Source organism: Wasmannia auropunctata, unplaced genomic scaffold (assembly GCF_000956235.1).
Source record: "Wasmannia auropunctata unplaced genomic scaffold, wasmannia.A_1.0 LD334208.1, whole genome shotgun sequence".
Classification (NCBI taxonomy): Eukaryota; Metazoa; Arthropoda; class Insecta; order Hymenoptera; family Formicidae; genus Wasmannia; species Wasmannia auropunctata.
In genome coordinates this window covers 313,797-334,852 of record NW_012028682.1, presented here as the reverse complement: position 1 = coordinate 334,852, position 21,056 = coordinate 313,797, and the positions used below count along the sequence as shown (strand labels likewise).

At 41.8% G+C, this 21,056-nt stretch overlaps 1 protein-coding gene and 1 long non-coding RNA gene across 2 annotated transcripts in view; one reads left to right on the top strand and one right to left on the bottom strand.

Moving 5' to 3' along the window:
- The window catches only part of LOC105459117, a 26,329-nt gene extending 22,268 nt beyond the window's left edge, over positions 1-4,061 (bottom strand). Inside the window, exon 1 of the long non-coding RNA XR_975632.1 lies at positions 3,894-4,061. This is a non-coding gene — a long non-coding RNA (uncharacterized LOC105459117). The remainder of the gene's footprint in view (positions 1-3,893) is intronic.
- A 417-nt stretch (positions 4,062-4,478) lies between these two features.
- Positions 4,479-20,415, top strand: LOC105459159 (histone-lysine N-methyltransferase trithorax). Its single transcript, XM_011704940.1, has 10 exons — positions 4,479-4,720; positions 5,623-7,069; positions 7,176-7,742; positions 7,829-8,262; positions 8,527-8,688; positions 8,808-9,203; positions 9,310-15,881; positions 16,221-16,383; positions 16,502-16,648; positions 16,956-20,415. Exons 1-10 carry the CDS (start codon positions 4,625-4,627, stop codon positions 17,127-17,129), a joined length of 10,158 nt encoding a protein of 3,385 aa, XP_011703242.1. The 5' UTR covers positions 4,479-4,624; the 3' UTR covers positions 17,130-20,415.
- Positions 20,416-21,056: the final 641 nt, after the last annotated feature.

Here is a 21,056-nt window from a genome sequence, read left to right as displayed (position 1 = left end):
CTCTCCCTCTCGCCCTCTCTCTCTCTCTCTCTCTCTCTCTCTCTCTCTCTCTCCCCCTGTTTCTTTTTCTCTGTCCCTCTCTCTCTCTCTCTCTTATTCTTTCTCTTCCTTTCTCTTTCTTTCTCGCTCTTTCTTGCTCGCATGCTTCGCGAATGGACCGGCAATTCTGAGTATATAACACGTTATCATTCTAGGATCGCGCACTTGTCCGGTGGGAAAATACGGTGCGTCTCGTGAGATTCAACATGAGTACCAAACCTCGGTGAGATGAGAAAAGCTGATTCGGCAATTTAGAACAAAACGCGACATCCGTTTATTGTTAAATAATTTTGCGGTTACTGCTCGGATTGTTGGTAAAGATATCGATTCGAGATTCTCATCTTATTCGCAAATGTGAAATGTTCTTCGATGAACATCTTTGTAGCGAATTCATTTTATTGAAATGAAATACTCTTCGAACTGCTTGAGCAATAATTTAAGATCTCGTTATTCATTTATTAATTCCTAATGTTAAATAACTTGATAATTGTTTAAATATTTACGCAACAGAAGAATCGAGTTCAAATTCTTACTTTCTTTCTGCTTTTAAATTCCACGCGATAACTTGAAATTAAGATTACAGCTTTCTTATCTACATCCATTTTTTTGACACCTAACTTATCACGAGTGTTAATTATGTACGATGCTAATAACTTAACTCGATTAATAGTAAACTGGAACTTTTGAACTTGTATGGATGAAAAAGACTGAAATCGTCGGAGAGGATGATATTTCTATACAAAGTTCTAGTAAGTCAGAATGGTGCAGCCTCGGAAGAGAGGTACGCGATGCAAAGCAACGAAACGGAACAGCAGATCTTATAGCTCCGTTACAACCGGCTAGCTGACCGATCCCAACGAGTACGACCGGTGGTACCACACCCGCTCGAGTATTTCGAGCGGAATGATGGAGAGATAAGCGAGCTCGCTAACTCGCTCGTTCGCTCGCTCGCTCGCCCGTGAGACGCTCGCTGGTAACGAACCTCGGAGTCGCGCTCGTAGACGACGCGCCCTCGAGCCAGATGCCTGTTCTCGCACCGCGATTCGGCGCGACGACACGCGCCGGTCCGATATTTAGCTCGGCAGCCGCGGCAGGTGGTGATTTTCTGGCCGGCCGACCAGCGCGCGACCCAATAAACGAATCGTTCGCAGTTAAAAGCGCGCAATTTCACACACGGGACAGAGTTTTCGGAGAACGTGAGGGAAAAATGAGAGGTTTTTTCATTCACAGAAAAATGGAAACTTTCTCCCATAAAATTGAATTTTCATAAAGAATCAAGGAAAATATAAGAACCATTTTTTATTCACAAAAACGGATACTGTCTTTTTGAATCAATTTTTAGAAAAATAAGAGAAGCGTTGTATTTAGAAGTAACGTTTTTTTTTTTTTTTTTTCATGAAAATCAAAAGACATGTCAATTTATGATACATATTGCAAATGTTGCTTTTATCAGATCAATAGACACGAATGAGATTTTCAAAGAAAACAAGAGAATTTTATAGGTTTAAAAACAAATCTTTTCAAATCGACTATAAATGTCTTGTTGAATTTTTACATAATTTAAAAAAAATATCAATGATTTATTAAAACTCCTGATACATTTTGTGGTAAATAATGTTAATTATATTTGTAAAAGTATAAAAAAAAGAAAGAGAGCGTTTGAAAAGAGATATCGGATATTCTGGTTTTGATTCGACCAAGAAAAAGTGTTATATAATGTGTTATATAATGAATAGTATTCAATGAAGAATCCCAGTTGTGTATTATTAATTATAAAAAAAATGTTGCAGTTCTTCCAAATATAATAGTAGAGGAATATCGATGGACTATATTAAATATCTTGTTTTAGCAAACTGAAATTTGAACAAATTGTAATCTACGATATAAATGTACGCGTTATTATTTCAAGAGACAAATGATTATGTATTATACCTATAATAATGCAAATTACAAACAGAGGCGTTAATACACATTATGCATGTACCATGTTAAAAAAGGATCTACGATATGTTACGCGTTAAATTAAAGGAAAAAATATCTAATCGTACTAGCATAAAACTGACATTTCCGAGGAGAATTGATTTTCGGTATTGGCGATAGGACGGGCAATTTACTCGCTTCTGTTTATCATCGGTTTATCACATGCAGCGCATAAACAAAGGATTAGCTTGCTAGAATTTTCCTCGAGTGTCTATACAAGAGATATGTCCTAAATATTTCTCTGCGATAAATATCCTCTTAATCCTAAAATATCTTCTTATGTCTATACATATTACTTGGATACTACTCATTTTTAGATGAACCATCCCGACGAGGACATTCTGTTTAAATATATAATTTAAATCACGAATTTTAATCTCGTTCCCACGTTAGAGTGTATCAATCCTGCTTTAAATATTACATGTTGCTGGATGGGCACAGATGTTCCGCTTTGCGCATTCAGTTCAAGAAGTCCTATATGCGTATACGGAAATACATACCGTATATGTACAAGAAATCGATCTATCGACGGTCCGCGGTTCTTCAACCGTTTTAGTGCCTTGCTTTTCAAAGAGGTGAGCACGGCACGGTGGTGTCGACAAAAGCGACGATGTGTTACAGCGCGATCTTAATTACCGCGTTTGAGTGAACGCACAGCGGAGTGTGTGTACACATTTGATAGAATATACCGGAAGCAATTAGAACCGCCGTGAAAATGATCTTTATTCCCGTGCGATAACTTTGGCGGAAATAATGAACTGACAACCTGGGAATGCACTAAGGAGTAAACGAATCGCCGGTAAATCTTTTGTAAAGGTCGGTCTGAGCCTGAATAAGAGGATACTGGCTTAATTCCAATGGAGAAGATGCAGGAAAGCACAATGAAATATAGATAAGCAAATAGATCCGCGCGCGCATGAATGATCGGTACATATGTATGTATAGTATATTGGTATAAGTGTGCGTATTACACATGTAATCTTTGCTGCTATCTCTCGACGCACTTTTCTAGAGCGATTATAGTTTTAGTACTTTTTCGTACGTTAACCTCTTAATAGAGCACGTACGAAAGTAACTTAATGAACTATGCACGAAGCACGGCGTAATTGATCTCCAGTGTACCAAACGTTGCGTGAAGTACTGTTGTGCGTGTTAGAAGTTACTTTCGTAATTGCACATGCAAAAGGTGAGAATAGCGGATATTTTTATGTATTATTACGATAATTACAATAAAAGCCACGATCTTAATAAACAAATTTTAGATCACGCACAAACGAATGCAAATTATTCTGTTTAATAATCCTCCGAATTTTTCTTTTTCATCCCGCGCGTTCGCGATTTAGCCAAGAGAGAAGATTATAAAATCGATATTCAAGTCGGCAAGTTATTGGCAGACAATAACTCATGAATAAAACATCGTTGTTCGAAATAAACGAAATAATGCGCGAAATGTGAATGTCAAGCGCGTTATGTCGCGTTCAAACTAGTCGCGGTTTTCGATGCTCGACGCTTGCCAGCGCGGTCACGTGAAAGTGAACCTCCCTTATTTGAGCCGCGTCGCTCTTTGCGTACCGTCCTTACTGTTTTTTTTCCGATTGCTGATATATTCATATGCAACATATGCGATTTCGATTGTAATCAAGACCAACACAAGCACCGAACGAGTGTAATTAAAAATAGAAATGTTGAAAAGGGGATATTGTAAAGTCTAAAAAATTATTAAAATATATCTAATAATATAATAACGCAAATATTTTCGATAAGATACATTCATAGATATCAATTTAAAAATGTTATACAATTTTATAGATATTTTCCAAAATCAATTTCATTTTCAAAGTCGCAATTGCGGAATAAGAGAAATAAATCCTTACTTCAATCCTTGCCGCGTTTCCATTGGTCTCCACGAACAAACGTGGAGATCATTTTAGCAGTCGTCGAATATTAAATTCCAAATTGGTTTGTCGGTACGAAGCTCCGTAAATTTTGGATGAGTGAACGTTGTGCGACTATGCCTTGTAGTGGATTTGTCATAAAGCGAGAAGATCGGCGAAGCCGTGACAACAGGCAGCGATGGTGACGGCGATGGTGGCGGCGGCGGCGGCGGCGGCGGCGACGGCGGCAGCGGCAGCGGCGGCGGTGACGGCGGCGAGCGGCGACGACGGCGGCGGCGGCATCGGCGGCATCGGCGCCGTGCGATCGGTGCGATCGTGTTTTAACAGCGTAGTCCGCCTTAGTAGCCCAGGCTCTCTGTCTGACGACTACGCGCGCGTATTTTGCGGCCGCGTCCGATGCTGGCCGACATCGGCCGAACAGGCAGCGGCCCCGCGGAGAAACCAAGTACCAACTACCAACATTACGAATACTATCAATAGTACCAACACAGCGGACGGCGCGGCGGCGGTGGCGGCGGCGGCGGCGGCTCCGTGTTCATGCGCGTACTTGCTCAGTGTGTGTGCGCGCGCGCGTATATCGGAGAGTGTACGTCGGTGTATAGTGTACGCGAGAGAGTCGGTGCGCCTCTCGGCCGTGGGCACAAATCGCGAGTAAAATGGAAGCGGAATTTCGCTGCGAGGTTGAGGTCCGTCGTTGAAAACAGGTGAACATGGGAAGGTCCAAGTTTCCCGGAAAGCCGCCGAAGACGGCCACCAGGAAACGGATCAAGGTGCTGGGCCAGCCTGAGGCAGCACAGAACGATCCGGTAACTGTCGCCGAAAACATCTACTACGGACTTTCCCTGTTCAACGAAACATTCGGCGACAACGAGAAGGTGAGGGGGAAAAAAAGTCGTCGCGCCGAGGCGTCCGTCGTCGCCATCGCCGTCGCTGTCGCCGTTGCCGTCGCCGTCGCCGTCGGCATCGGCGTCGGCGTCACCGTCACCGTCCACCGTTACCGTCGTTATCGTAGCCGCTACCACCGCCGTCGCCGTTGGCCGTCGAGGTCGCGCAAGATCGACGAGCGTCGCGTCGCGTCGTGTCGCGTCGCGTCTCGCACCGCATCGCGCGATGCACCACATCTCGCCGCCCGCGAACTTCTCTCTCACATATTGTCTGGCAAGCGTCACGAGGATACGCATTCGGTGGACTCGCGATACGCGGGCCGACGAGGGCTTTGGCGCGGCGTAGCGCGCGGGTTAACCTATCGGCGGTGACGACCGCGGTGATCGTCGAACGGCAGGTGCACGCGACACGTTCGCGTCCTTTAACTGCCGTTCAACGATTTGTTTCTCGCTTTAGCGTTGCCTCCCCTTCCGTATGTCGATCGAGCAATAGCGATTTGTATATTTTTTCTCCTGGCTGCTTTTGGTACGGAGTAATCGAATATGTCAATGAGGCATGCCTTCTGCAATTCTTGCTCTGTAACTTGTTATCAGCCAGAAAGAATGTAGAATTGTCAAATTTTCATCGAATAAGTCTTTGTAGCAGGCAAGTTGTTGTGTAGAAAAAAAAAAAAACAAAGTTAGTTTATTAATCACTTGTTTGGCTTGACGATTAGTTTGTTTACTGTACACTTAGGTACGTTAATTTATATACTGTAAGTAATAGATTATAATTGTTGAAAAGTTTGTTATTTCTATTACTCATACAGGCAATCTTTCCTTAGGAACATCCACCATTTCACGGATTTAGCACTAAAGAGGCTAATCTTTCTGCATCTTATATAAAAACACAGCAACACGATGCAGAAAAGACCAGCGATAAATTGCCGTCTGTCACAGTCGAAAATCTTGCACCACAGTCCAGCACAAAGAAAGATGTTATTGATATTAAAAATACTACAGACATCGAAAACAGCACAGAGAAGCTTACCGACTCAAATCCAAAACCAGTCAAAGACATCACCCAGTTACAACCAGTTACAAATCCGAATACTAAACATACTCCAAAGATTCACAGAGCTAAAAATCGTAAGAATTGTAAGAACATTAAATTTTCGAATTATTTGAAAAACCCAGTGTTAAAATCAGTGAACAACATCTTGGATCAGCATCAAAGAACCAGGCAATTGCGGAACAGTACTGCAAAAAGATTGCTTCAAAGGGCGAAATCTAATGGAAGTAATACACGTAATTTGGTGGTGCAATCTGCAGAGAAGCCTAGCACAGTGAGAAAATTCATTTTACCCGTTCGCAGTGTGCATTCGTCGAGAGTTATAAAACCAAATAAGAGGTTTATAGAGGAATTGGAAGAAATTTCTGGTACGGAGCATAGCGAGAATGAAATTGGTGTCCACGTCAAAAGAACCAAATTAAATCCGGATAAGCTTAGCAACTTGGAATCAAAATTGAAAGGCGATACAGTTAGTAAGTTGTGTACAAAATTTAAAAATAAAGATGCAAGAAGCAAGCCGAAAAGGGTGATTCAGGGTGTAGACTCCAATGCCGAGATTGTAATTCAACCAGTAAAAAATGTGGAGAAATCAGTGAATTCTGTACAAAACGCACAAATATCAAAACCAACTCATAGAGAAGTAAAGAAATCTCATACTAGTTCGTGTAAGAATAAAATATCAAACAGCACATCCGACAATTCTAATAATAATAATCATCAAGAATGCTCACAAAACTCGAGCAGGACGGCACAAACTGTGAAATCAACAATTCCCAGAAATCAGAAACAGATTTCTATTCCTACAAAAGTTCTTCCCGATTCCAATGTTCCACACTTCGAGTCTTCCAGAGTTCAGACGAGATCAGGAACTCAATATGAAATAGCGAGCGATTTAAGTAATCAGGCGAGCTTTGAAAGTGGTGCAGGATTAACAGACGGTGGCTGTACCGAAACAGAGGATCAGCTTAGAAATGATAATAAGACTGTGGTTAATACATTGAACAATTTTGAGACGGAAAACAATTTATCTGAAAGCGAAAGCGAGCACAGCAGTCACTCAGAAGACGAACAATCAGATTTCAGCGGAATGAAACTCAACGGTGGGAAGGTTATTTTAAGAAAAGCAAGATTAAAGTTGGATAATAAATGTTTAGCTGGAACGGAAGGTCCGTTTTCAACGACTAACACCAGCAACGCTATGGGAGGAAATACTAATTTAGGTATACATTTCACATTTTTGCATAGTAATTTTGGAACTGTATTTGTTGCACTTTTATACCTTTAACATATTAAACTATTCCTAACAATGATTATTTATTATTTCAGGATTAACAGGAACTATAAAATGTGGTGTTTGCGGCGCAGTGCGATTTTATCGATTCGTGAAACAGGCGCGCAAGTTTGGTATTCACAGTTGCGAATCTTGCCGAAAGTTTATAAGCAAAATGATCAAACGTCAGGCTTGCGCTAAATCCTCAAACAATGTTCTTCCCGTTCTCCAATGTCATAAAGGCGACGGTCTGTGTTTAGTTCCGCCCGTTGTGAGGAGTCAACAATGGAATCTCATGAGATGCGTTTATAAAGCCAGATGCCCGGCGTGTTGGTTGAAAATGTGTTTGAAATGTTACAACATTCCACCTGCTTTGAGGACAGGTTTAAACGCGTTGTTACCACCATTAATGAGAGATCCTTTAAGTATTTCTCTACCGCTTGGTCAAGACGAGGACAATGGTCAAGGCCAAAAGTTGAGCTCGTCCAAACTCAGTTGGCCCGCGGAAGACAGTTCGGAAAGAAATTTATTTAAATCTGCCATGAGTTGGAAAAATTTCGAAATGGGACAGAAGATGAGTTATCAGGGTACTGGAGGCTTTCTTTATACAAAAATAGATAAATGTAAGACAACTTATTTTATAACTTTTTTTTTTTTTTTGGAGATTGCATTATTGTTTATTTGTACTTATGACATGATTTTATTGCAGTTGATTCTTCGATGAGTATATCGCCTAATAAAAAACGAAGGAAAAATAACAGGATTAAAGTAAGAAAGAAAATTAAAAGTCCAGTGCTCGCTTCTTCGTCCGGTAGCCAACATTCACAACCTCTCAGACAAAGACTCGAGTTGAAAGGACCGAGAGTTAAGCATGTTTGTCGAAGTGCCAGTGTTGCGCTTGGACAACCGATTGCAACTTTTCCCACTGCAGACGCAAAAGAAGACAACGAACACGGCAAAAACATTCCAAAGATAGTGAAGGAAATTGAGAGAGTGGAGAAGAGGGATGATATTATAAAAGAGAAAGAAATACAGAAGCATAATGAAGATAATAATTTAAATCTTAGCGTTAACACGGCACAACAATCTCACTCGAGAAGAGGAAAACCGCAACAGAATGTGTCAACGTTACATTTTCCAGCGGTAAGATATCTAAGATATCTTTTAGGCATAATTTTTTGATGGAAGTGACTTAAGCGTATGTTGCATACATTCTGCTAATAGCATGCTAGATGAGTTTGTTATTCCATTTTTTTATGTGACGTAACTGATAAATTGTTCTTTTTTTTGTCGTATACTTGTGAGTTGATATTTTTTTATTTGATTAAATATAGAATTTATTATACAAACTTGAGCTCAGTTTAGAGGTTAGAAAGCGATGTAAATAATATTATTAATTTATCGTAGGTATCTAAGACAGCTATGGATACTGTATATACAGTTTCCATAGATTTCTGGGAGCAATACGATCCTTCTGAGGTTGGAGCAAAGGGTTTCGCTCTTATAGGTTCCGAGCTATTTCATATACCTGCAATTTGTTATCTGTGCGGAAGCGCTGGTAAAGAGCCGGTAAGTGACATTATATATATATATAAAGTATCGATCATAGGTGGATAACAAGTGGACATGTTAATAGCAACACGCCTCCTCTTCGAGACCTGTGTCAACATAACGATCCTTCTTTACAGCTGATCCACTGTCAATGCTGTTGCGAGCCATACCATGCCTTCTGTTTGGAACCCAGTGAATGGAACGCTTGTGCACAACCGAATTGGTGTTGTCCCCGATGTACGATATGTCAATCCTGCCATCTCAGATCCGGTCCGAAATTATCCTGCATTCGTTGTCGTCAGTCGTTTCATCATTCATGTTTGTCAAAGTCCGGCGTTAGCTCCAGATTGTACAGTCCCGATCGACCTTATGTTTGTCAGAGCTGTATTAAATGTAAAAGCTGTGGTAGCGAGGGCGTTAACGTTCACGTTGGTAACTTACCTCTTTGCTCCATGTGCTTTAAGCTAAGGCAGCAAGGAAACTATTGTCCTTTGTGTCAAAGGTGTTACAACGAAAACGATTTCGACACAAAGGTGAGTATGTACGTGTAATCTCGAATAATGTAGAGTAAATTTACGAAATCGCAAAATTTATCTTGTATTTGGAAATTACATTTTATGATCGCATACGTTTCTTTAGATGATGGAGTGCAGTGAGTGTTCCTGCTGGGTACATGCCCGTTGTGAAGGCCTTTCCGATGAGCGTTACCAGATACTTAGTTACCTGCCCGATTCGATTGAATTCACATGTAGCCAATGTTCTTCCAATTCGAATCCTTCTGTCTGGAGGAATGCCATAGAAGCGGAGCTGAAGGCGGGTTTCATCGGCGTGATAAAATCCTTGAGTAAAAACCGCAAGGTTTGCACGGCTCTCAAGTGGAGTCCCAGAAAGGAGTGCCTTTGCAGGCCAGTTTCGAGCGTGAGAAAACTTGAGTTTCCCGAAGACAAGAGCGAGACAAACTTATGTGCGAAGGAAAACGAAGAATCGGAAGAGTGCAATGGTGACAAGTTCGTGGATATCGATTCGAGTTCGGGTGCCAATAAGCCTGATTTGGAAGAACATTCAATGGACGGTCCTGCCAGAAAAGGTTTGCGACGATTACGCCAAAAATTCCATCTAAGAGAATGCTCGGTTAGAGTGAAAAATTGTATTCCGAAGGACTCTCAGGACAATGAGAGAAAAGACTGCACAAATCAAGACTCGTTGGTTGCTTCGAACGATGTCACGGAATGCCACTGTTCCGAGCAACAAATCATCGTGAGGCCTTCACCCACTCTAATGTCTGTGAAACGTAAGGTGAACGGTAATGAGTACAAATCTCTATCGCAATTTCATTGTGATATGGAGCACGTAATCAACCGTGTCGGTTCAAAGGATTTGATAGAAACGTATCACAACATTTTACAAGAGGTTTTTCCATGGTTTAATCCGAAAAATTTCAAGAGCAGCGACGACAATGACGACGCATTAACGCCTACTAAAGACGTTGACAAAGACATCGCTCTGACGACAAAGTTTGATGATCCTATTTTGGAGGCATGGAAGGAAGAGGTGATGAAAGCGCCGAAAGCTATCGCGGCAAAAACGGCGAATCTGTACAACATTCATGTTGAGGACAGCAGATCGTGTTGTTTATGCAAGGGCTTGGGCGATGGACACGAGACAAAAGAGGGTAGGCTGTTGTATTGCGGACAGAATGAGTGGGTACACGCGAATTGCGCGTTATGGTCAAATGAGGTGTTCGAGGAAATCGATGGCTCATTGCAGAACGTTCACAGTGCCATTTCGAGGGGTCGTTTGATTCGCTGTTCCGAGTGCGGCAAGAAGGGCGCGAGCATCGGATGTTGCGCGAAGAATTGCAGCAATACTTTTCATTTTCCATGCGCGAGGAACGTCGGGCTTGCTTTTAATGACGACAAAACTGTATTTTGCGTCTCGCATTCGAATAGTCAGGCCTACAAGTCTCTGCAGAATGAGAACGAGTTCAGTTTGAAGCGACCGGTGTATGTAGAATTGGATCGTAAGAAAAAGAAGTTCGCTGAACCCAACAAAGTCAAGCTAATGATAGGTTCTTTGATGGTCGACTGTCTAGGCACCATCATTCCGGAATTCTCTGACACGACTGAGAAAATAATACCATGCGATTACAAATGTTCTAGACTTTATTGGTCCACAGTGAATCCTTACAAAATCGTGAGATATTACATTAGGACTTATGTACAGGTGCATATGCCGGACGTCTCGTCCGACATGGAGAATAATATTACCATTGACCACAGCAAGGAGCAGGAAAAGGAAGAAATATCGACGGATGCGCAAAGAGTTGACTATTTGGTTGTCAAACAGACTCTAGATACGCTCGTCGATATCGTGTGTAACAAAGAGGTCGATGAGAATTTAGCGGAACAGAACAACACGGATCTTTTACCGCCGGAACTGAAGGAGGCTATATTTGAGGATTTGCCGCACGATTTGTTAGATGGAATCTCCATGCAGGACATTTTTCCGAAGATGTCGTACGAGGATTTTTTAGCCATGGATTTAAAGAACGATGGCTCTTTCAACACGGATTTATTTAAGGATGATATGTTGTCGTCAGAAGTCGAAGAAACGATAAAGCCGTCGGAAAGCAAGATCTCCAAAATAGATTCATCTCTGCTGGAATTGGGGACGCACAACGATCTCTGGGTGCGGTTGGAAGCGAAAACCGCGATGCAGGACCTCATGGACGACCTATTTAATTCAAAGAGCCAGAAACGCGGTGGCAGGGAACTGAAACGATCTAAATCCGAGGTGATGTCGAACAATCCGCTGATCGTCGGCGGTCAGAGGCATCATCAGCGCTCCTATAGCCTCACCTGGAGCTGCAAGCTAGACAACACCTATGGTTCTAACATAAAAAGGCGGAAGTTGCCACGAAATCCATCCAGTACCAAGTCCAGCGAAACCGGTCTTATTGTTCTTGATGCTCAAAACGAACGCACGTCCATGTTTCATGAATTGAGAATCCCGGAGAGTATCATGGTCACTGTAGGAAGAGGAAACACGCCTAACATACTATCCGACTCGGTGCGCGAGTTGAAGTACTGCATCGAGGATTCTGCTGGGCTGAATCGTCGCGTGTTACCAGCCAGAGACGACGCGAAGGAGCACAAGAGGCTGTTTTGGCATCCGAGACAGCAGCAACCGCGAATAGTGCAGGTCGATGGGACAGTTGATGCTAATAGTGCCAGCGAGTGCAGTTCACCGGAGTACAACACCGAGGAAAAAGGCACGAATCTGCAAACGTCCGAATCATTATCGATCCCTCAATTGGACGGCATCAATGACGAGCATTCGTCTGACGCGGGCGAGCCGAACGCGGAGATGGAACTTGGCTTATACGCGCGGCCGTCGAATCTTTTACATTCAAAGCGTATCTTTAGCTTCATTAGATCGCATATGTCAAGTAACTGTGACAAATTGCGTAAAACGAGGAGTGGCAATGGCAATTTTATAACCGCACCAACCGTTAAGTGCACCTTGCATAAGACGGCGGAAGTCATGTTCAAGGAAAAGAATCTCAAGGTAAATCTGCAAATCCCGCAAGTAGACGGTGCAGGTGATATCTCGAGCGACGACGAGTGCGTCTCGTCCCAACACATGATGACGCATGAGAGGCTGCTTCATACATCGTACGAATCATCGCCGTTCGAGGACATCGATGTCACCTGCAAGAGATGTGGCCTCACGTACAGGAACGAGGAAAGTTACAACCGTCATCTGGACAATTGCGATACTATGATTACTAGCGATAGCGACTCGGAGACCATGGACAACAAGCTGGCGTCGCCAGAGTCGGGGTTTTCGCCGAACATGGGTTCGGTATCGTCGCAATTCATCACTCTTTCGCCGTCCGAGGGCCACACTTTAACAACCGATTACACGGATATTCAGGCGACGTCACCTATTGAGGCATCCGTGGCATCACCGCATCCGAGTATCCAGATTGAACCGATCGCTCAGGCGATTATAACGCCGCAGATCCACGCAACACATGCCACTGTCGAGACTGTACACCAGACAGTATTAACGTCCAACGATGTGATCGTACAGACTCAATACACCCGTAGGACCACCACCCTGCCGAATCCAACAGTATTACCTCCTCAGGAAAGCACAGTGCAAATAACGGAGATTACAGACCCGTCCGCCGTCTCCAGTGATTCTAACGTTACGGCACACGGTATCGTCAACAGGCCGTTAAACTCGCCGGATAGCACGAGCTCGCAGACCGTCCCAAGCCCAGAGATGTCACCCAATTTTTCGTCCATGGGCGTGCAGACCGCGCACGAGTCCGTGCAGACAAACGCACAGATCGCACGACCCTCTTCCAAATCGAAGAATTTACGGATAGCCAAGCCTAAGACTAAGAATGTTAAATCGCAGCAGCACGTTTTGAAGAACGTATTGCAGACGCCGCAAAATACCGCGCATAATGTCAGATTTCAACCGACGGCGATGTCAAACGGTCCACCGGTAATTCAACTACATCAGACCGCTCAGAGACCACCCACAGTGATCCTTCAGCAAGTGGCGTCGCCGGGCATCGTGTCTGCTTACGTGGAGGCATTACAGCAGCAATCCGGCCAAAACTTGCAATACATAACAACGATAGGTGACGGGCAGCACGAGGCTGCTTTCAAACCGCAGCTGATCGCCGCAAATCCTTTGGTACCAGGCACCTATATACAGGCACCATCCACCGACAATCTGCTGGCATTGCAAAATGGTGGTATATCGATATTGCCGAGCGTGCAGATCGCGCAGACACAGCCTACTGTATTAGGCACCATCATACAACAACAGCCCAATGCGATCCAATGTGGCGTCATATCGTCGGAGCAGCTGCTACTGAGCTCCACGCCCACCCTAGAAATGTTCACCGATCCAACCGGCGGTATGTTTGTATCGAATCAACCGATGTACTACGGTCTGGAGACAATCGTCAGCAACACGGTGATGTCGTCTAGCCAATTCATGACGGGCACCGTGCCACAGGTATTGGCCAGCAGCTACCAAACGACAACACAAGTTTTCCAAGCGTCTAAGCTGATGGAGCCTATCGTAGATGTGCAGACTGTGCCGGGCGTACCTACTGTAACAACGATGCAGAATGTATCGAGTATGCCGAACATATCTGGTGTGCCCAACATAGCTGGCGTACCTAACATGGCGAGTATGCAGAGCGTAAGTGGTATGCCCAACATGCCCGGAGTGCCTTACGTGGTGGTGAACCAATCGGCGCCGTCGCTACCACCGCCAGTACCAACAGCAGCTCCGGCACCGCCACCAGTATCGGCATTGGCAGCGGCATCGATGCCAGCACCAGCAGCAATATCAGCACCAGTATCAATATCAGCATCAACGTTATCAGTGGAACCGATTGCGACGCCGCCGCAAATCAACATTTCTGCCACATCTCAGGAGCGAGCTTACGGTGGCATCGCGTGCAACGTTGTGACACCGGTACCATGTCAAAATACGACCATAGAGCATCCGATGGCATCAATTCAGGTGGCGGACGTGTGCTCGTCGGCAAGCGTAATGACATCGACGAAGCTATCACCACCGGCGCTACCGCCACCGCCGCCGCCGCCGCTGCCTCCACCGCCGCCTCCACCGCCACCGCCGCCATCGTTACCTCCGCCATCGCCAGTCCTGCCGGCACTGCCACCTCATGCAATGCCGACGATACCCCGCGTCGCTGTGAGACCCAGTCCAGTTACGCATTCGGTCCAGGCGAATCACGGAGCCACTTGGAAGTTCACCGAGCCGTTATTTGGCGCGGAGCAGCCAATGAGCAACAGTGTACGACCGTACTTCGATTCGAAACATGTATCGGAGAACACTAGCATGATCAAGTCCAGCATATCATCATCTAAGATACCGCCTCTATCGAATCATTATGTTGCGCAAAGGAGTAGTCTGGTTGTAAATCATAAGTTGAATCATGATGTAAATAGCGTACATAAGAGTTATAGCGGTGGTACCGCGTTGAATCCGAACTCTATGAACGCAGGCGTCAACAGTAACGGCCAAATCGTTGTCTCCAACTCCAACCCCGTGCAGAACAAAATCACAATGCCAACGAGCAACATGCCGACAAGTCGACCGATGAATAGGGTGCTGCCGATGCAGGCGGTGACACTCAAGGATCCGGTGAAGAAAGACGACTTGGTGATCGAAGAGCCGACGAAACCGGTGATCAAACCAGCCGAACCGGAAATTGTAGAGTCAAAGAGGGAAATTACCGAGCAGATCGTGCAAATAAAAAAACCTGAGACCGCACTCAACAATATTAGCGACAATATCAAGCTGAATACAGAGACTATAGAAAAGGTAAAGGAGAATCTCAAACTGGAGCTTGATAAGGAGAAGCTGCAAAACGCCTCGTTGAAGATAGTACTGCAGAAACAGTTACAGGATGGTTCTTACAAAATTACGCGCAACATGAAGGCGGTCACGCAGAGCAAAAAGACACCTCAAGTAACATCTGTGGAGATATTGCCGTCAAAGCAGGTGCCTCAGATCGCGTCGTTACAACTGCTGCCGATCAAAACGTTCACGCTCAAGGCGAATAAGCTCGAGGAGAAGGTGAAACCCATTGACGCGAAGGTGAACATACTCAAGGCAAAAGCACCGCCCGTAGCTGTGAAGAAACCCAGAATAGTAACGAAATCGATCAGACCGCTGCGAAACAATCCGCAGCAGAATCCGCAGCCTGCACAAGTGCAGAAAAACTGCTCGAAGGGACCGATCCTGATGTATGAGATCAAGTCGCAAGATGGCTTCACCCACACTGCCTCGTCTATGACCGAGGTCTGGGAAACGGTGTACCAGGCAGTACAGAATGCGCGCAAGGCCCATAACCTGTCTCCTTTGCCTCACAATCCCTTGTCTGAAGGTTTGGGCTTGGAGAACAATGCGGCTATCTATTTGATCGAGCAATTGCCGGGCGTTAACAGATGCAGCAAGTACAAGCCCAAATTCCATACGTTGACGCCGCCGAAACCCGACGAGATGGAGAATGAGTTGCCGGCGGCGTGCGCTAATGGAGCGGCACGAGCAGAGCCTTTCAAGGGCAGGAAAGTGCACGACATGTTCAGCTGGTTGGCATCGCAGCACAGGCCGCATCCTAATATAATTGCAATTTCGGAAACAGAGTCTAGGTAACAAACTCTCACAGTACTCATGTGACGTAAAGACAAACTTGCATGCTATTTTATAATTATTTCTCATAAATTAATTCATATATAGTTTTCTAATATATTTGATTATCAATGAATTTTTGATGTTTTTATTTTAATGATTTTGTGTGTGCACCGGTGTGATGCATTTGCATTTTTTATATTAACAGTCGCACATCACTCCTTTTGCTACACGTTATGATACGTAGAACATAAATTTTACTTTTCTGAAGGATATAAATAGAATCTGTAATATTAAAAATAAATGTCATTATTAATAATTTGTTTATTCAATAGAATATTTGATGAATTCTGTTACAGGCGAGCCGCGAGTACCAATTTGCCCATGGCAATGCGCTTTAGAATACTTAAAGAAACATCAAAAGCATCCGTCGGTGTGTATTATTCCCATATACATGGTAGAGGACTGTTTTGTTTGAGAGATATCGAACCTGGTGAAATGGTTATTGAATATGCCGGTGAAGTAAGTAGTAAACTATTTAAATTCAAATATAAGAAGATCATGTCGTGTATACTTGTAATCGGTATCGCACACACTATATTATTATTACTATTAAAATTATTGCTTATCTCCTTATTAGGTTATTCGATCTTCCTTGACTGACAAAAGAGAAAAGTACTATGACAGTAAGAACATAGGCTGCTACATGTTTAAAATCGATGATCATCTAGTTGTAGATGCTACTATGAAAGGGAATGCAGCTAGATTTATCAATCATTCGTGCGAGGTACGAGAGATTTCTTTTTTTACTTTTAAAAGAATTTTTATCTAAATTACCCAATTAAAAGTTGAACAAAAACTTTTAGTATTTAATTTGCATTGTTATTTGTATTAATGTTTTTAAATGTATAAAAAGTACAATTATTTTAAATTGCATTATAATTTGATATATATATAATTTGTGAATACGTAATTATATTGAATTAATTGAATCAATGTGTTAATACGATTGTAATTATCACATACGATAGCGTTATACATGATACATTTAATAAATTCCTGCGATGCATTACATGAAAATATGTATGTTACAGCCAAATTGCTATTCGCGAGTGGTGGACATTCTAGGTAAGAAACACATACTGATTTTTGCTCTTCGTCGTATTATTCAAGGGGAGGAGTTGACATACGACTACAAATTCCCATTCGAGGATATCAAGATCCCGTGTACTTGTGGTTCTCGCAAATGTCGCAAATACCTCAACTGAGACTGCGTATATACAGCTTATCCTAAGCAGCCGACCGATGACAAAGAAATAAAATATGTGCTATAATTGCGCGCGCGCTTTCGAATAGGAATTCGTTTTATTGAATGTTATTCATTTTACTCATCATCAAACTATTTTCAGAGATTGCAGCTTTTTATTACTATAAAAGAACATAGATTATACATTTTAAATATTAGAAGGCCAGACGTAATACGCGAAGCACGGCGATTACGACGCGATATTACTTTAGCGACAGCTACGTTCCTGTAGTTGATTTAACGGGAGGGTATATTTACACATATACCTATAGCAATAAACCATTCGAGTATATCCTGCTTTCGTATCCGATAAAGTCGTGCGTTTTGTTAACGCGCTTCAGACTTTTGAAAGTGTTATTTTATTCACACGCCTGTGCTTTCTCGCACGACTTTTAGACTCTACTCTTATTATCTACTGTTGAGGCTTAAGTGTACAAGTTATCTTACACTTTACACTAAATGCGAGTGCTTCTCGAGTTCGCATAATTCTTGTACATCTTGCGTGATTATAGGTCTTTTGATGCTTTGATTGGCTTTGAAAATAAACTCTTCCCCTTCGAACGAGTATCGTAAGGATGAAAGAAAGGAAAACGGTGTCGAAATACGAGAAATGAGAAAGCAACGGCTTTTCGACGCGATGATCGTTGCTTTCCACACAGAAAGCCACTTATGTTTCTTTCGAGTCATAAGATAAAAATAACATAAGTATGGTGTACAAATGATCTTATCAAGTGCGTGAATATAAAATACGCAATAATTGTATATTTAAATGATTTGTATAAATTTTAAATTTAGTGTACAGTGTATGACTAACTTCGTGACATTTCATGTCTGCTGTAGGGCCAGATTTCAAATGTTTTTGTAAAATATGTAATTGTTAGACTAGATATATCGTCTTTGATGTAAGTACAGCAAACCAGTTTTAACTTAAGTTAGGAATGTAGGCATTAAGGAGAGAGATAGAGAATGGCAAGCGAGAACAGTCTCCTGTAGCAGGACATTGTTCGAAGGTATACCTACTTTGGCAGACATTGATACGATTTTGTGTTTTATTGTTTACGCAGCATCATTGATAAGAGGATATTCACTTTCCAGATTAAACTATCTGTTCATATGTGAAAATGAATAGCGCGAGTTTCGGTATTATTTGCCTTTTTTTCCTCTTTTTTTTTTTGTACATTTTTTAAAATATCGCATCTATATTTGTGCTTCCACCTTGCCAAGATTATATATATTCATCGAATTTATTATCCGAATTCTATTATCACGTCATCTGAATGATACGTGAGATACGATATTTTGTTTGACAAATATTGAATAGAAGCGCTAACGATTTTAATAATCCTTTTAAAAGAGTTTCTATCGAAAAATCAATTTGTTCATCCAGATCGACGAAGATTTATACAATTGTTTGAGATAAAACGTCTCTGGGTACGTTCCCGGCGAACGTTTGTGATATTTTCCCATAATGGGAAATATATTAGAGATGCTTTTATAGGAATATTTATATGTGTGTGTGTGTGTGTGTGTGTGTGTGTGTGTGTGTGTACACACACCACACACGCATACACACATACCATGTATTCCGTATCAATATATACCCTTCTGTGAAGTCCAGTTTTGCCTTACTTTTACATGTACCTACGCTTTCACCCAGTGATAGATTTAGATATATATTTACGCAAATGATATTTTATATTCGAAACTAACACAACTACAACGGCGTGGCACGGCGCCTTCCGATACAACTACAATGTATTTTAGCGCGATTAATCAATTTCTGCCGAGGTGGTAGTCCCTTAAATTTTGGTGCTCCATGGACACCGTTAAGTGCACTTTTCATGAAAAAATGGCCTAGAGTAAGAGATAGTAAGGTTGCAGTGCGGAAGTGTTTGATAATAATAAGAAATGTGTTATATGAAGAATATTGATCGTGAATTATTTAAAGAGGTAATATAAAGGAGTGAAATGGGGAGTGGCAGGAGCGCATTATTTGAGCACGCGAATAATGTCAAACGTGCTGCGATTTTAATCGGCCTGGTTTGGTACAAAGCGCGTATGCTGAGTTGTAAAAAGTTATAAAAACGAAGGAAAACCGAAACCTGTTCTGGTCACGTGAAATTGCCATTTTTTTAGATATTTTGTGAATCTTTTTTTTTTTTTTTTAATATTATAATTACCCATAATTAATGACTATTATATTCGAGGATGAATATTGTTAATATAATGATAATTAATTTTAATCTGTACATGAAAAGTAATACGACTAGTAAGGATGGTAACTTACTTGAAAATATAACAATGTTAGATATTTTATTGATATTTATTGATTATGAACGATATGGTATTAGGGTTGACGAAAAAGTACTAACGTAAACTGAACAATTTAGAACCGGTGCATATATATGATAGTCACATTGATTGATACGCGGATACAAGAATCAGATCCTTTTTCTTTTTTCTTTAGTAAAGCAAGCGTGTATCTTTAATTCGATTACAGTTTGATCGTTACGCTAGAATAATTTGGATGTCAGAATTTATTTTGGCTTTACAAGGTGTATACTCTGTAAGCATATATACTATGTAACCCGATTTACGTCGCTATATGATTGTATGTAAGCCATAGGCTATCCATTATTATCTGATTTCATTTCTACACTCGCGAATAGATTCGAATTCGCAATACATCGTTTTCTTTTCATTGCTTGTATCATCGACGATTTCTGTAAAGTACCCACGCGAGAATTTCAGCAAAGGAAGGTACGAAATAATTTGAGCGTGTGCTTGTAGCAGAACACGAAAAGCATGAGAGTGAGAGAGAGAGAGAGAGAGAGAGAGAGAGAGAGATTTTTACTTGTCTGCTAATAATCCTTGCCTGATGAATTCGGACGAATATCTATCAGGTGCTTTCTGGAACATACTCTGTGTCTTTTTAAACTACTCTTTAAACTGCGTGGAAAGGGTGTATGACCCTCCTTAGTATTACGCATTCAGCCTTCATTATTATTATTATTATTATCGCTATTAATTATAATCTATACACACAAAAAAAGGAGAAAGAGAGAAAGAGAAAGCATAATACATCACTACTCAAGTCACTCGTATATTTGGGCACATTAAGCACCGTTTGTTTACTACACCCATTAGCACCTTTCAAAAATAAAGCTGCGTGTAAAAAACCGATAAACATCTGATGAACGGTACGATGAATAAACTGTTTGTGTAGACTAACAATAATTAAAAAAAAATGATACTAATGTATAGATGTAATAGATAGAAGATAGTTTCTCTCCGACTTTTACGCATGTTTTACCTCTCGACAAACGGATTCGCTTCGAACGGCGATTCGAACGGACATCGCGTTTCAGCGTTGCATCTAAAATTGCGAGTGATTAAGTTATTTCGCGGAAATGATGATAACGCGCGGTGTATATTACCGCGTTTCGTCTCGACGGGACGCTGTTTCGGCGCATCGTCACGCTAATTGCTATCTCTCACAACCGGGAATTTCGTCTCATTGCGCTCTTTATGTTCTTTTTTTCTCGGAAAAAAAGAATACGCTGAGAAAATGAAAATATTACGATTTAAGGAATTAAAGGAGGAAAAGGGAGAAAAATTGAAATATAAAACGCTTCTTAAGATGTGTATAAAACTACTATTCTAACGTTTAAACAGAGTGTAGAATTTTGAAATATTGTACTTGTTTAAAAGAAAAGTAAGAGTGAAGATAAATACCAATTACTGACAAACTCGACGGTATGAAAGGGAAAAAGAAAAATTGAAAAAATTGTCTGTGATTATCAGTCATAATAATCTTTAGGTCGACATATTTTTTAGAGAATATTTTTTAGGAAATTACAAAATTTATGATATATCCCTATTATTGATA